Source organism: Adiantum capillus-veneris, chromosome 21 (genome assembly GCF_014529385.1).
Source record: "Adiantum capillus-veneris isolate H3 chromosome 21, ASM1452938v2, whole genome shotgun sequence".
Lineage (NCBI taxonomy): Eukaryota > Viridiplantae > Streptophyta > Polypodiopsida > Polypodiales > Pteridaceae > Adiantum > Adiantum capillus-veneris.
The window spans coordinates 83,711,208-83,726,513 of record NC_140951.1 but is presented as its reverse complement, the minus strand read 5'-3'; the positions used below and the strand labels follow the sequence as shown (position 1 = coordinate 83,726,513).

At 49.5% G+C, this 15,306-nt stretch overlaps 1 protein-coding gene across 13 annotated transcripts in view; it reads left to right on the top strand.

The window, feature by feature from the left end:
- Positions 1 to 15,306, top strand: part of LOC147431258 (uncharacterized) — a 155,720-nt gene that overhangs the window by 103,047 nt on the left and 37,367 nt on the right. For 6 of the 13 annotated variants that reach the window (XM_086493868.1, XM_086493867.1, XM_086493865.1 and 3 more), the window contains 5 exons: positions 7,247 to 7,318; positions 7,483 to 7,633; positions 7,721 to 7,753; positions 7,836 to 8,021; positions 8,090 to 8,152. In XM_086493868.1, coding sequence (XP_086349994.1) covers positions 7,247 to 7,318; positions 7,483 to 7,633; positions 7,721 to 7,753; positions 7,836 to 8,021; positions 8,090 to 8,152 — 505 coding nt within the window. Of the gene's footprint in view, positions 1 to 7,246; positions 7,410 to 7,469; positions 7,634 to 7,720; positions 7,754 to 7,835; positions 8,022 to 8,089; positions 8,153 to 15,306 lie in introns of those variants that run through there. The other 7 variants (XM_086493875.1, XM_086493873.1, XM_086493872.1 and 4 more) reach the window with 4 other exon arrangements.

Below are 15,306 nucleotides of genomic sequence, written 5' to 3'. Positions count from 1 at the left end.
CCACAGCAGTAGACACAGATGGAGGCTTCAACTCCGCCATAGAGGGACTCATCTGAAGCCCCCTCGCCCGACCCCACTGAGCCCACCATTCGACTTGCTCTATCGCCGAGACAGAGCAAGCGAGCCTAGCCGCTGAGGTTGAGCGTTTGCAGGCGACTTCGGTCATCTGCAAAATTCTCGGCACCCGTCCTAGCAGAGGAGAGCTGCGAGACCTTCTCCAGGCCCGCCTTCTCGCAGAGGTGGGCAAGATCTTGGATGTCCAGATTCTCGGACGGGGGTACTACCAGATCGAGTTCGAGACCTCCGAGATGGCTTCCAAGGTCATAGCTATGAGTCCATTGGCCATCCGAGCATCACGCGCCCACTTTCGACAGTGGCGACATTGTTTCGACCCGACTTTGGATGTGCTAGTAGAGGAGGCAGACATCCCCATCTCAGTCTGCTTTCCGGGTTTACAGAGGGAGTACCTACCACTTCTCTCCAGGATTGGCTCTGCCATCGGGACTGTCCTGGAGACACCTCGTACGGTAGCATCAGTAGCTGCCAAGGCGGCTGGCATCCCCTCAGTTCGAGTTTTGGTCAGAGATACCCACACGCTCCCGAAGGTCATCCTTCTACCTCGGGTGAGTGGGGCTTGGTTTAGACAGAGTGTGGAGTACTCGGGTCTCCCGAACCAGTGCTTCATTTGCAGACAGATGGGCCACCTAGCAAAGGCCTGTCCACGGAGGAGGCCACGACCTGCACCTCAGCCTCAGTCCCAGCCTGCCAAGGCTGGGCCGCAGCCACAACCAGCGGCACAGCGCATAGATTCAGAGTCACCCTCCGAGCCTGGGGCTCCAGCGGAGGAGGGGTGGCAGCAGGCCCGTGGCCGTCGACGCCAGGGGCCACAGCGACAGCCTGGCCCTCAGAGTGGCCCTCAGGTGCCTACTCAGCAGCAGTGGGTTCCCACGGGGAACTGCTTTGGTCCTCCTTAGCAGGAGGAGCCCCCTACGCCAGCCTCCACCTCCGCTTCACCCTCGCCAACCGCCCCCCCTTCAGAGTTCCCCTCCTCCTCCTCATCCTCCCCCTCGCCCTCTGCTCCCGTCCACTCCCCACCTCGCCCCTCTACCCCCCCCCCCCCCCCCCCCCCCCCACCCCCCCCCCCCCCCCCCCCCCCCCCCCCCCCCTCCTGCTCCAGTACCACAGTCGACTCAGGAGACTGTTCCCTCGCCAGGAGATCTTTTGGCATCGCCTTTGCCACGAGTCGCCTAGCGAGAGAGGGTCAGCCCTTCTTGCGGCCCCCTTTGCAGATTCAGACATCTTCCCTTGCAGCTATCCCTCGTGGTCTGACGAGCATTGACCTCCGACGCCGCTGGGATTGCTTCGACTATGGGTCTCGCTTTCTCGGCGATTCCGCAGCAGACCACGAGGCAGCCTGCTTCAGGGTCCATGCTTTGTTCCTTGCCGCTAGGGGGACAGAGGCCTTGGACTCACCAGTTGGTTTCTCCTTCCCCCTCTGTGGTAGGACCGAGACAGAGTGGTCCCTCGACTCAGTGGTGGGATGGTTGCATACACAGGTTCTCGAGTTCTCCCACCACATGGGAGAACTTTGAGTTACAGATTTGCTGCAGACCTTGTGGCCACTGGCCAAGTTTGCGGTGACACCCCCAGACTCAGCAGGATGTAGGCAAATTGTGGTGTACTTTTTTGCTGATACGCAGTGTTTGCCTTGCTATGTATACATTCATGAGGACTCCTGGACATAGGAGGTTGCTTTACGCACAGCTCGCTCTGCTTGGGCTTGGGTTAGACACTCACTACAGTCTCGCCTATCTAGAGGACGCTCGGATGCAGATTACTCCCCATCCAAGCCAGCCTCGAAGATAGCCCGTTTGGCTGCTGCGGCAGCATCTGTTCTTTCTCGCTCCCTATAAGGATCGTCTCGTGGAACTTGCAGGGACTAGGTGGGCCCCAGTTTCAGCGACAGCGGGGCTGATTGCGTCAGGAGCTTCAGCGTTGCCTTGTGGGAGGAGCGATTGATCTCCTTATGCTTCAGGAGCACCATCTGTCTGAGAGCCGCATTCGGCGATGTGGTCAGATTTTGCGTGGACGATATGATACCTTTTGGTCAGCTGCTTTTGGACCTGGAGGCATCCAGGGTGGGGTATGTATAACTATTGCGGACTCATTGCAGCAGGCCATTGTGGACAGAGGGATTATTGTGCCAGGCAGGGGTCAGTGGATTACTATGCAGGTTCAAGGTGTCCTTGTGGGCTTCCTGAACATCTATGCGCCCAATGTGGCGAGTGCTCGTGCAGAGTTTTGGTCACAGATTGTTGAGTCTTTGCCACAGGCTGACCATTGGTGTGTAGGAGGGGACTTCAACATGTTGGAGGACCCTTTTGACAGGATCGGAGGCACGCTACGCAGGATGGGCTTCTCAGATGCTTGGATCAGAGGGGTGTCAGCTTTGTACAGACAGGCTCACAATCAGGTGCTTTTGGCAGGAGGTAGAGGTGAGCGCTTCATGCTCACACGATCGGTCAGACAGGGTTGTCCTCTTGCCCCCTTTCTCTTTCTGTTCTATGCGGAGGCGATGAGCAGATTTTTGGTGTCAGAGTAGGCTGGTCTGAGGGGCTTAGCACTCCCTATACGGGGAGATGAGCTTCTGGACGCTGAGTTTGCCGACGACTCCGCCTTGTACTTAGAGGGCCAGGAGGCCAATCTACACAGATGTGAGCAGGCTTTGGAGACCTTCTGCTGTGCATCGGGCGCATTGATCAACTGGAGAAAGGCAGTGGCTTTCTCGGTTGGCAGTGCTCCTGTGTCAGATTGGATGCCAGGAGAGGGTTTCAGGTTGATTCCTCCAGGGACTGCAGTTGAGTACTTGGGTTGTCAGGTTGGTTTGGACTTGTCCCCCGAGCAGCAGATTGCTCCTCTTCTCCTGTCCATCGGGAGAAAGCTGTTACATTAGAGCTCAGCACGACTTTCGCTGGCTGGTAGAGTAGTAGTTGCCAACCAGGTGTTGTTGGCGACTATGTGGTACATCACTTCTCGCTGGATCTTCTCGAGTTCTTGCATCAGCCAGGTAGAGAGGCTGATCAGGAGCTTCCTTTGGTCAGGTCGTGACACTCAGATTACCCGAGCCAAGGTGGCTTGGTCGGTCATCACACTTCCTTGTTCTCAGGGAGGGCTTGGGACCATTGATCCAGCACAACAGAGCAGAGCCCTTCTTGGGAAGTTTGTCGTCAGAGGACTTCTTCTAGGCGAGGAGCCCTGTAAGGAGTTCTTGTTGCAGAGGCTTTGTGCCAGGGTGCCTCAGTCAGGAGGCCCTTGGCAACCTTCGACCAGATGGATTTTTACAGAGTTGCGTTGAGTTGGTTTGAGCAGGAGACTGGAGGACCGCTTCGCTGTGAGTTTGCTTCGATCTTGGGAGCTCTTACGGCGTGGCCTAGAGCAGAGACAGCCGATGTGCACAGAGGAGCGCCTATGGCAGCCCCTCGTATGGAACCCCATGGTTAGCACTCAGAGAGGCCACTTGGTTGGGAGTCAGCCTTATGTTTCTTGGGGTCCCATGGCAGCAAGTCCAGCGCGCTCTCTAGGTGACTGGCTAGAGTTCACAGGTTTGTCAGAGGAGGCGCAAGGTGTCCAGCTACAGGGCATGAGAGGGGTGCAGAGCATGTGTCAGCACATCTCAGAGTCAGTTCCAACTGAGTGGCTCACGCCTCTCGAGCCAGTAGCACCCCGGTGGATGGGAGCCTTCACACGACTGGAGGGAGCCTCTGGAGCCCTCACACCCCGGTGGATGGGAGCCTTCACACGTCAGGGCCTGCTCAGAGACTGTCCCAGCCCTGTTCTTCGAGCTTCAGGGTGGGGGACGATTACAGCTAGTTGCAATAGAGGCCCCGCAGGTAGCAGAGTGCTGTTTCCAGAGGATCCGAGTTGTGGGCATCTGTGGGAGGACTTGCGTCATAGACCCTGACCCAGCAGCTCTTGAGACAGGACATTGGAGGCTATGGGCTTGGGAGTGTTGTCCACTGGCACAAGTACAGTGGGATCTTGGTGAGTGGCTATGGAGGGACCCCTTCTCTTCTGCAGACCGCCCAGGAGTCCCCTTCTTTCAGTACACTGTTCGGCTTGGACGTCATATACTTGCAGCACAGAGAGAGGCCCGCCCCGCTGCAGCACGTCATTGGCAGGAGGAGGGCCTCGCAGTCGAGTTCTTGGCAGCCTTTTGGTAGAGGCTGTGGGACTCTAGACAGCCGAGGCGCGTCACTTTGTTTTAGTGGCTGGTGGCACATAGAGCCACAGCAGTAGGGAGCTGGCTTGTGCATAGTGGTCTCTCGGCCGCATGTGCAGCCTGTGACCAGTTGGTGGAGAGTCAGCGTCATTGTGTTTGGGACTGTCCCTCGGCCCAGCAGGTGTGGCTACGAGTTCTTCGCCTGATGCCTGCCCTCTCCACGACTCGACAGTACACTTGGGGGGCAGCGGCTTGGTCCACCCTCACGGGCCCGACACTTCAGTTTGAGCTATCTTCCACCAGCAGGATGATAGTGATGCAGGGGGGGCGACCTACACTCCAGCCTGCTACAGAGCTTACTCTACAGGAGTGGTGCAGTGAGAGAGGAGTGTTGGGAGCTCATAACTGGCCCGACTCTTTGATTCATCTGGCGGGCCCGCTGTTTCCGCATCTTTGAGGCTCGCCCTGTGCCACCAGCAGAGACTTTTCGTGACTTTTGGCTAGAGCTGATCCATCCTCTTAGAGGACAGCTTGAGGGACTACAGGGTAGCTCCGACCGCATGCGGGAGCGCCGCGAGGCTTTCCTTCGACTCTGGCGCCCTGGGCCTTTCTACACCATAGTCCAAGTGGTGCTCTGATGGCAGTTCTGTCCACTTGTGTGGCTCTTCCCTCCTCCCATCTCTTGATTTAGCCTCATTGTATATATGCTGTTTTTTCATTGGGAGAGTCTCCCCATCATGCTTATTGTAGCCCTCTCTTGCAGAGATGGATGTAGCCCTATGGGCAGTTTTCAATAACTAATAGAAGGATCTTTTTCTCAGGAAAAAAAAAAGTGTTCACAATGAGGTTTGAGCAAAGCTAGAAGCTCTTATAGATGAGTATCTTTTGCAAGATGTCAACCTTTTACAAGCTAAAGATGAGGGCATAATCAAGGTCGTGTATGCAATATAGAATATTCCACATTCTTACATGAGGTTTGTGCTTTTGGGGATACAGCTATGAAACCTTAATATCCACAAAGTGAAGATAGAGAAGTATCTGGGATGCTATACAGGTTGAAGTGCCATTAGAAAGTGAAATAAAAGACGATGGACCTCATTCCAAGGGTATCTGTGATATGGGTATTATTTCCAATCCATTTAAAGATGCAAATGAATATGTTGCCATCAAGTGACCATTATACAAGATTTGGAGGTTTGCGAAAAGTATCGGGAACTTCCAAGGGGATTGTTTGTGGATATGGGAACTACATCTAAGGCATAAAGAGGACATTGATCGTGTGTTACAAGGTTACGTATGGCGATGACTCAAAGCAAGATGAGAATGCTTCTCCATGAAAAGGTTGGGGCTATTTGATGTTTTTGATGCTCTTGTATGTGGTTCATATATTAGTGCTAGGCTTCATTATGGCTGAGTCTACCCTTGATCTTGGGAGTCATGACAGAAACCTAGTACGCTGAACTTTGTGTTGATGTATGCTCATCTGTGTGCGTGTGTGGTGTGTGTGGTGTTTGGGAGCATATGTTAGTACCTAGTTCTACACCCACTATTGGGCACTGACGACGTTAGTGGGGATGTCGTGGTATTTAGTCAATACTATGCATCTTGGAGCTGATGGCTATATTGTCTTGTGGGTGACTACCATGGGTCTATACCTTGCACTTTCCTCTAAGGATGAATCTGGGCTTATCTTGGATTCATTTAGTCGTGTAGCGGACATGCAGACTTCACATTGTGATGTTTTTGTCTGAGTTACGACCAGTTGATATTGTGCTAATTCTTCCTATCTTTTGTTGTGCGTATGCCCTGCCTTATCAACTACCTCATTTTGGTGCTAACATTTTTAATGTAATGCTTCTTTTAGTGCTATGCTTCATTATGGCTGAGTCTCTCCTTGATCGCTGGAGTCATGATAGAAACTCAGTGCGCTGGACTTTGTGTTGATGTATGCTCATGTATGTGTGCATGTAGTACATGTGTGGTGTTTGGGAGCATATGATAGTACCTAGTTTTACACCCACTATTGGGCACTGACGACATTAGTGGGATGTCGTGGTATTTAGTCAATACTATGCATGATGGAGCTGATGGTTGTATTGTCTTGTGGGTGAGTAGCATGGGTCTATACCTTGCACTTTCTTTTAAGGGTGAATCTGGGCTTATCTTGGATTCATCTCGGTATATATGCTTTTCATGGAGTTTCCCAGTTATTGAATGGAAAGAAAGATGCCATGGAGTTGAATCACCTATGTATGCATAGTGAAATTTTCAAAGCTAGAAGGGGTGAAGCTACTTCACCTCTGTTCCTACCAATGTTGGAGGACAAGCTGATATGGAAGCTTTTGCTCCACAAAACTTTGCAGTTCTCTGTTGATCCCGAAGAACTCCCATCAGCTCTTCTTAGTTATATTCTGACTGTTTTTAGCTTTCAATGCTTGCTTGATCTCTTTTCAGGACCAAGGCATGTTTTACCTGCTTAGAGGTGCAGGAGAAAACATGGAGAAATGAAGTTGAGACTCATGAGACTCTCAGTGGAGCTCGATTGTTCTATTGTTATCTAAGGAAGTGGTTTTGACTTAAATCACAGCCCCATCTGGGAGGACTCTTCCTTTTTTATTTCCTAACATTCAATGAGAATGGACACAACAGTGTTATTATGAGAGATGGGTCATACACATTCCAAATCTTTTAAGTGGGAGACTGAGGAGATCTCAGAACAGTTTTCCTTCTGGGATCATGGAGTTTTGGTGAGACTTTTGAGGGAAGTGGCATTTACCTGTCACTGCTTAACATAGAGGACTCACTTTGAGACATTGATGGATGTGGTAGATGGTTTTTCTCAGAACATTTGTTGTGCCAATGGCTGAATGCTTCCAGTTTCTATGTCCAAAAAGGCTGACATACCCATGGTAACCTTGGTTAGGTCACATTTTGTGTCCTATCGAGTATTAGTTTGTTTTAAATTAAGGTTTAACCATATTTTGTGTGCATAATTGAACACTTACCTTTTTGTTTGTGTGTCAAAAGTTTATCCTGCAGTGATATAAATGTAAACAAGTCTATGGAGAACAGAACAAGTTCCACTCAACCACATGCCAGGCATGGTATTTGGTTGATGGCATGAAAACTTGTGGCTGTCCTATTGCCTTTAAAAGTGGAGTTATGACAACCACAATTTTATGCTCATTTAGTTAAGTGAAATCTAGTTTGTTACCTGTCATACACAACTAACTTGTGTAATAAGCTTTAGGGTTTGGTTGCAGAGAGGTTCGAAGATGTTCCTCTGTGTCGTGTCAGTACGTCAGCACAAGTGAGCAACCAGTTACTTACCTTATGAACTCTGCCACAAAAGCTAAGATCTATCTTGTAGGCGTGAATCATATATCAGCAAGAAGTGCAGAGCATGTCCGACATGTAATTTTAAGATTTCTGTTTCCTCTCTTTACTAGAAGTAGATCTCTAATTTCTGCATTTTCATGGTTTTGTATTGGCATGCTGCAGGTAATCAGGCATCATAGGCCCAATGTGGTTGCAGTAAGCTACTTTCTCCATCTTGATGGTAGATAAGAGGTGCTGTGCTTGAATGTGATTGCATGTATCATGCTACTTCTTCCAGGTTGAACTCTGCAAGGAACGAGCTGTATCCCTCCTTTTAGCTCGAAAGATGAAGGAAAGGAGCAGGAGGAATTTTATGTCTATGAAGGGAAGCATTAAAGAGAACCTTTTGAAGTATAGCTTGGAATACTTCTATTCTTACATTGGAAATGAGACTGACGGGCCATTACCTGGAGAGGAGCTGCGGGTGATTGTTCTTTTGCCTTGTGTTTGATCTTGGAAGCCATAGCCTCATCACTCCAATATGAATTACAGGTTGCATTGGAGGAGGGGCATGCCATTGGAGCGAGATTCTTGTTTATGGATGAAGATTTCAAAGTATTTTCTGTCTCCCACATTTGTTGTTGTTGTTCTTGATTTCTTCTGAAAAAACTGTGAAGTTCCGCCTGAGGAGTAATTCACAACATTTTTCTTAGCCATCCAGTAGTGTTTGGTTTTTTGATCTGGGTCTGCGCTAAAAGTTTCAACAGCATGTTCTGGATGCGAGCAACTTTGGAGCCAACCTATCACATGGGAGGCTGCGATGTAATTCCTTGGGTAAGCTGCAAGAGATGTCATCATGCCATCTCTTTATGCAGCACATTTTTTCATTGATCTCTTGTTTCCTTTGCCTTGTAACTTTTGGTGTCCCAACCTCACCTCCGCAAGTCTGATAATCTGTAAATAGTGCTACCACACTACATTGTCTGCTTCCTGTTTATTTTGGGCCAAAACCCTGTGTCAGTGAGCTGATACTAACACTGCAGGTCTTTTTTTTTTTGCAAGAAAAGATCCTTCCCTTAGTTAATGAAACTGCCCAAAGGGCTACAACCTGCCTCTGCTAGAGAGGGCTACATCAGAAACATGGGGAGACTCTCCCAATGAAAAGGCAAGATATGTACAATGAGGGCTAAATCACGAGCTAGGAGGAGGAAACAACCACACTGGTGGCCAAGAATGCCATCTAGGCACACCTTGAACCATGGCGAAGAAGGGTCTTGGCGTCAAAGTTGCAAGAAAGCCTCGCGGCGCTCCTGCATGTGGTTGGAGCTGCCCTGAAGTCTCTCAAACTGGCCTTTGAATGTATGGATCAACTACTGCCAAATGTCACGAACAGTCTCTGCCGGTGGGACAAGTTGAGCCTCGAAGATGCAAAAGCAGCGGGCTCGCTAGATGAACCACAATGTCAAGCTACAAATGAGCTCCCAACACCACTCTCTATCACTGCACCACTCCCGAGGGATGAGCTCTGTGACGGGCTGGAGTGTAAGCCGGCCCTCCTGAATCACAATCATCCTGCTGGCAGAAGCCATCTCAAAATGAAGCGCTAGGGCCGTGAGTGTGGACCAAGCTGTAGCACCCCAAGTGTACTGGCTGGCTATAGAAATTCTGGGCATCAGCCGAAGAATTTGAAGCCAAACGTGTTGTGCCATGGAGTAGTCCCACAGAAAGTGACGTTGAGTCTCCAGTGGGTGGCCACAGGCTTCACATGGTGCCGAGAGATCACTATGTACCAACCAACTTCCCACTGTAGTAGTTCTATGCGCAACTAGTCACTGAAACATGGTGACTCTCCTCGACTGTCTCCTATCCCACAAGCGCTTCGAGAACCCTGACAAGAACTCGGCTATGCGACCCTCCTCCTGTAAGTGAAGTGCTGCAACAGGAAGAACCTCTCTCCGTGCTGTAAAAATGTGGCATCCCAAACGAGCTGTGTACTAGAAGAAAGGGGTCCTTGGGTGATGTGCTGAAGAGAAAGGATCCCGCCAAATTCACTCTCCCTGGTCCCACTGCACTCATACCAAAGGACGGCTCTCCCATGTCCAAAGCTGCTAGTGTCTTGAGTGTGGATCTGCCGAGTCGGCTGGATCTAAGACACAAGTCCTCTCACTGATGCCCACAACTCGGATCCTCCGAAAACAACAGTCTGCCACCTGTGGTGCCTCAAACGGGACTCTGTGGAGACGACCCTCTCCCTGAATCTCAAAGAACATGTAGGATCATGTCTCTGAGCAAGCCCTAGCTCCAATGTGGACCTCCAATTGCACTCGTACCAGAGGACGGCTCTCCCATGTCCAAAGCGGCTAGTGTCTTGACTGTGGATGTACCGAGTCGGCTCGATCTAAGACACAAGTCCTCTCACTGATGCCCACAACTCGGATCCTCCGAAAACAACAGTCCGCCACTTGTGGTGCCTCAACGAGACTCTGTGGAGACGACCCTCTCCCTGAATCTCAAAGAACATGTAGGATCCTGTCTCTGAGCAAGCCCTAGCTCCAATGAGGACCTCCAATCACGTGAAAGCCCCTATCCAACAGGGGAGCTGCTTGCTAAAGTTATGGCATCTCAAGTGAAGTGCCCAATGTGATCCCAATATTTATTTTGGCTTTTAGGCATTTACTTTACTTATTTGTCAAAGTCTGGGTAGGGAAATTTGCTAAGGTGACAATGTAAGTACACCTTGCCCCCGTTGTATAATCATCAATTCTTTGCCAAGGTTGGTTGGTTTAGCTCTCTCTCTCTCTCTCTCTCTCTCTCTCTCTCTCTCTCTCGCTCTCTTATTCTCCCCGTTGCTCTACGCTTCTGCATCGTCGACTTTGACATGGTCTTAGAGCTAACTGCTCGATGAGCTTTGGAGGAGTCAACCTCTACGGAGAAGAGGAACAGGACTTGTAGCCTTTGAAACTGGCAAGCAGGAGCCGGTGAGAAGCGTCACCTGAAGGAGCACGTGTGGCTAGGACCTGCGTTTTGAAATGCAAGAAGCAGAGGAACTAGTGTTTCCTTGCCATTTGGGTTCTAGGAGACAAGCTTAAGCGTCGGCGTTTAGAAACGCTGGGAGGAGAAACAAGGCAAGCGAAGTCTACGGGCAGCTGCGTTTTAAAATGTTGCCTGTTGTAGTGTTTTGAAAGGCGTCCGGCTCCTTGCTAGCGACAATGCCACCGCTCCCTTCCCTCCTTGATGGCTCCATCATCCAGCTGTTGCAGCGTTTCACAACGCTAGAGGCAGCCTTGTTTTGGAAGTTGAGGCCAAGAGAGGGGCATTGGAAGAGCTTTCCCTTGTGCGGCTTAGTGGAGTCTTGCATGGCCATTTGTTTAGAATGCGAGAAGGAATGAGTTAACCATTTCCACATCTTGCAACTGCAATGTGGCCTCCCTTGCTCGAGCGCCAACCACGTTTCTTCAGGGAAAGAATTGCTTATCTTCTTCCGATCGTGATGCTCTTTGAAAATTTCATCGTGAGTTTATAATCTATTACGTAGATTTGTTGTTACGTGCAAAAAGTTCTATTTAGAATACTTGTTAGGTAAAATAAGCTCTCAGGCTTACAATGGTTACGATCTTTCAATGCAAGAGGTTACCTTGAAACAATAAGATTTTTGTAAGTATTCTGGTTTCAAGTTGCCAGCCTAAATTACCTTTTTTATATATTGTTTGGAGGTTCCTCGAGAAACCCATGAAGCCTAGATTTATAGCTGCAGCTTGTAACCCCTCTTGGACCGAGGTTTCCAAATGGCTTAATTGTTGTTTCAAAGCCATTTTACCTAGCGTAAATGAATTGTGGAAAATTTGCTAAAGGAAGCAGACGTACCTATTGATTCAAGTTGCATTTTAAATGATTCAGTAGGTGTGATTCCTGTTATAAATTTTTTGAACTCTTCAAGAATCTTTAAGGAGAACTTTTCTCCTCAATGTCTCCAAACTTTTGACTTTACAACGTAAATACGAAAGCTAAATTTGGAGGCCTTAAATTCGGAGTCAAGTCTCTTATTTCGCGTACAAGCTTGAGAAGGATAGGTACAAGGCGTTGCTAGTAGAAAAATAAGCCTTGAACTTTGACTTCTTATGGTTAAAAAGTAAGAATGTAGATGTAGACACAGGAAGATAGAGATTCAACACGATTGTAGATGACATTGACATTTTATCTTGATTAGATTTTCTTTTGGACAGTTTATATATAACGATTGGTGACTCTCTTTTCAAGCAAACAATTGGTATCCCTATGGGCACCAATTGTGTTGTTTTTCTTGCTAATTTCTATGTTTTTACTTATGAGTTTGATTTTATGGAGCATCTTGTCCTTGCTAACACTTGCCCAATATTTTTGCACAAGTTATGCAATGTAAGACGCTTTGTAGATGATCTTTGGGTCGCCCATCTGAGGGACTTGAGCAAGAATCCGGTGGAGCAAGAACTTCTTCTAGGGCTCCTCCCCTGGAAGGAGTCCTATGACCATAAACTTCCGTAACAGCCCAAGTAGCGTATGGAGGTCCCTTGGGGATCCACCTAAAGCCCACCTCCAGGCGACCAAGCGGGCTTGGGGCTGCCAACCGAGAAAGCTGGTGTCTTCCTCCAGTTGATTAATGCTCTTGATGCACAACAAAACACCTCAAGAGCCAGCTCATACCTGTGCAAATTGGCCTCCTGGCCCTCCAAATACCTTCTTGAGTTGTCAGCAAACTCAACGTCCAAAAGCTTGTTGCCTTAGCAAAGAAGAGAAAAAAGGAAGGGGCAAGAGGGAAGCCCTATCTAACTGAATGCGTGAGCATGAAGCATTCCCCTCTTCCCCTGCCAAAAGCACCCGATTGTGCGCACAGTTGTAGAGAGCTAACACTCTGATCCATGGATTTGAAAACCCCATCCGGCGCAAAGTGCCCTCGGAAGTCCCAGTCAACTCTCTCATACGCCTTCTCAAAATTGAGGAGTATCACAAGATCCTCTCCTTGGAGACGTGCGAGGGCATACGCCTCCCAAAATATAAAAATGTTGTCAAGGATACTGCGCTCCTTGACAAAACTTGTCTGGGACCTCATAGTTACCCGAACAGGTAACGGCAACATGCATGAAATGCCATTCCCTGTTTCGGATACTCATGTTTGAAACACGGAACAGGGATCCGAAACGGGAAATTGTCATGGGAACGGGGACTTGAAAATGGCCATTCCCTGTAACTATGGGACTCTAGGTCTCATGTATAATGTTCTCAAGAAGTGGTTGTAATCTCAAACTCAGAGCCTTTGCTAAGATATTGTAGGCTGAGTTGAGAATAGTGATGGGACGCCTTGCCGAATCTCGTCCAAGGATCCTCCCTCCTTGGGATAAAGATAGTGAAGCCCTTACTCATGCTATCAAGCATCTCTCTAGTGTGTAGAAGGTGCTAGCAAGCACTACAAAGATCACGACCAAGAAACTCTCAGTACTCCAAGAAGACGATGGGAGTCAAACCATCCTTCCTTGGGCAGCTACCCGGAGAAGTGCCCTGAGGGCCTCATGAAGCTCCTCCAAGTGGATAGGTGTCTCAAGCCTCAATCGCATCTCCTTAGTGACTAAACAAGGCATCGATGCCCAAACCTGGTCCGTGCATGCATCTTGACGCTCTGATTTTGGCTCAGTTGAAAGCAACTGATAGAAAAGTTAGTAGCAACTGCACGCATATCCTCGGAATCTGTGCAACTGACCCATTGGACCTCCTCAACAGACTCACTGAGAAACACCGGTGCGCGCATGGCCAGGGTCCATAGTCTCAAACAACTCACTAGTAACTTTGTCTCGTACTTGGGTCCATTGAGATGCCTGACGATGAAAGGCAAACTCATGGCGCCGCTCCTCAGTGGTGATCAGCTCCTATTGAGCATGTTGCATGTGCTCCTCCATCCAGGGCTACCAAGGTGGCGCTTCTGCATCTCCTGTAAGGAAGCAATGCACTGATGGAGCTGCTTCTCCTCCTCCTTGGTCGTAGCTAAGCGAGTTGCAGACTCGTGGAGGAAGAAGCGATTAAGCTCTGCAAGACTAGTGGCCACCCTTAGCAACAGGGGTACCCTGCGTGTCGAAGCTCTCTGTCCAAGCGCCACAACCTGCTCTTTGAGCTCTCTATCCAGTAGAATCCTCTCTTGGATTGACAATATGTCATCCCCGACTGGCGCATGATCGGAAAAAGTCCTTGCCAAAGTGTATATAGATCCTACCTTGTCATAGATGTAGTCTCTAATGTAGAAGCGATCTATTCTAGATAGATTCATGCCCCCCACTCTGCGGTCAGATCAGGAGAGAGAGAGAGAGAGAGAGAGAGAGAGAGAGAGAGAGAGAGAGAGAGGCTATGTGAGGGTTGTATAAAGCTTGCATGCTGCCATACTTTTGAAATCCTCAAGGTCATACATAGATGCTCCCAAGCTACCAACTCAGCCCCGTGGACAGTAGCATGGCTGCCTCCAATCCTATCCAAAGGGTCCTTAACGTGTTGATGTCCCCCCCAACACCACGTATGTGACCAAAACGCAGCTCGTGCACTCGCATGGTCGGGTGCATTAATGTTCAAGAAGCCCATAAGGCTACCTTGAACGTGTGTAGTAACCCACTAGGCCCTACGTGGTACAATGATACCTCTGCCCACAATGGTCTGCTGCCATGAGTCCGCAATAGTTATACATACACCTCCCTGAATGCCTGCAGGCCCAAAAATAGCTGTCATGGGATCAGTGAGAAAAAACGGATGTTGTTACAACAACCAACCTCACAATCTTCAAGACAGGCTTGGATGGGGAGTAATCCGCATCCAAGCGACCTCGAGATAGATGAATCTAAAGTGTCTGTCCAACCCAGACCCAAGAAGAGTGTGTAGTCCGTAGGGCTACATCCTTTGTCCAGAAATCCTCATGTACAAATACATAGCAAGGAGCACTCTGAGTGTCAACATAGAAGTATACCACAATTTGTCTACATCCAGCTGCATCGGGTGGTGTCACATTGAACTTGGCTAGCGGCCAAAGAGTCTGAATCAAGTCTATCACTCCTAGGTCCCTTGTGCGTGGTGCGAAAACTCTAGAGCCTGGACGTGGAGCCAATCTAGGACTGTATGCAGTGTCCACTTTGTGTGATATCTGCCGCACAATAGGAAGGAGAAGCCAACCACTGTGCCCAAAGCCTCGGTGCCTAGGGCGGCGAGAAAGAGAATGTGTACTCTGAAGCAGGCTGCCTTGAGGTCGGGAGATAGGTTGCCGAGGAATCGGGTGAAGCCATAGTTAAAGAAGTCCCACCGTCATTCAGTTTTAAGCCTGCGAGGGTCTGACGCAAAAGAAGAGGCCTGCAACAACAATGGTGTTCTCAGGTAGGGCTGTCCCTCCCGAGCCAAACGGCTTGTAGCGAAAGCATTGGCAAGAGTATGTCGAGTTGTGGAGGAATGTCTGTTCTGTCCCCTGAGCCTTGAGGGGGAGTGCTAGAAGGGTCAAGGGAAGAAGTTGCGGCCTTAGTGGGGGGAATTTTTTACCTTTTTTGGGGGAGGGGGGGAGTAGAGGTGGAGGGACGGGCAGCGACGAGGCTGGGGTGGACTGAGGCTCCTCAAGAGTATCTTGCTATAAAGGGTCAAAACGGTTCATTGTAGGAACCCAATGCTGCTGGACTACCGTAGGTCGGCCACCAAGGGGGGTAGTATGGCGAGCTTGATCTTGTCGGCGGTGGCCGTGAACCTGTTGCCAACCATCAGCTGATTGGTCATTGGGC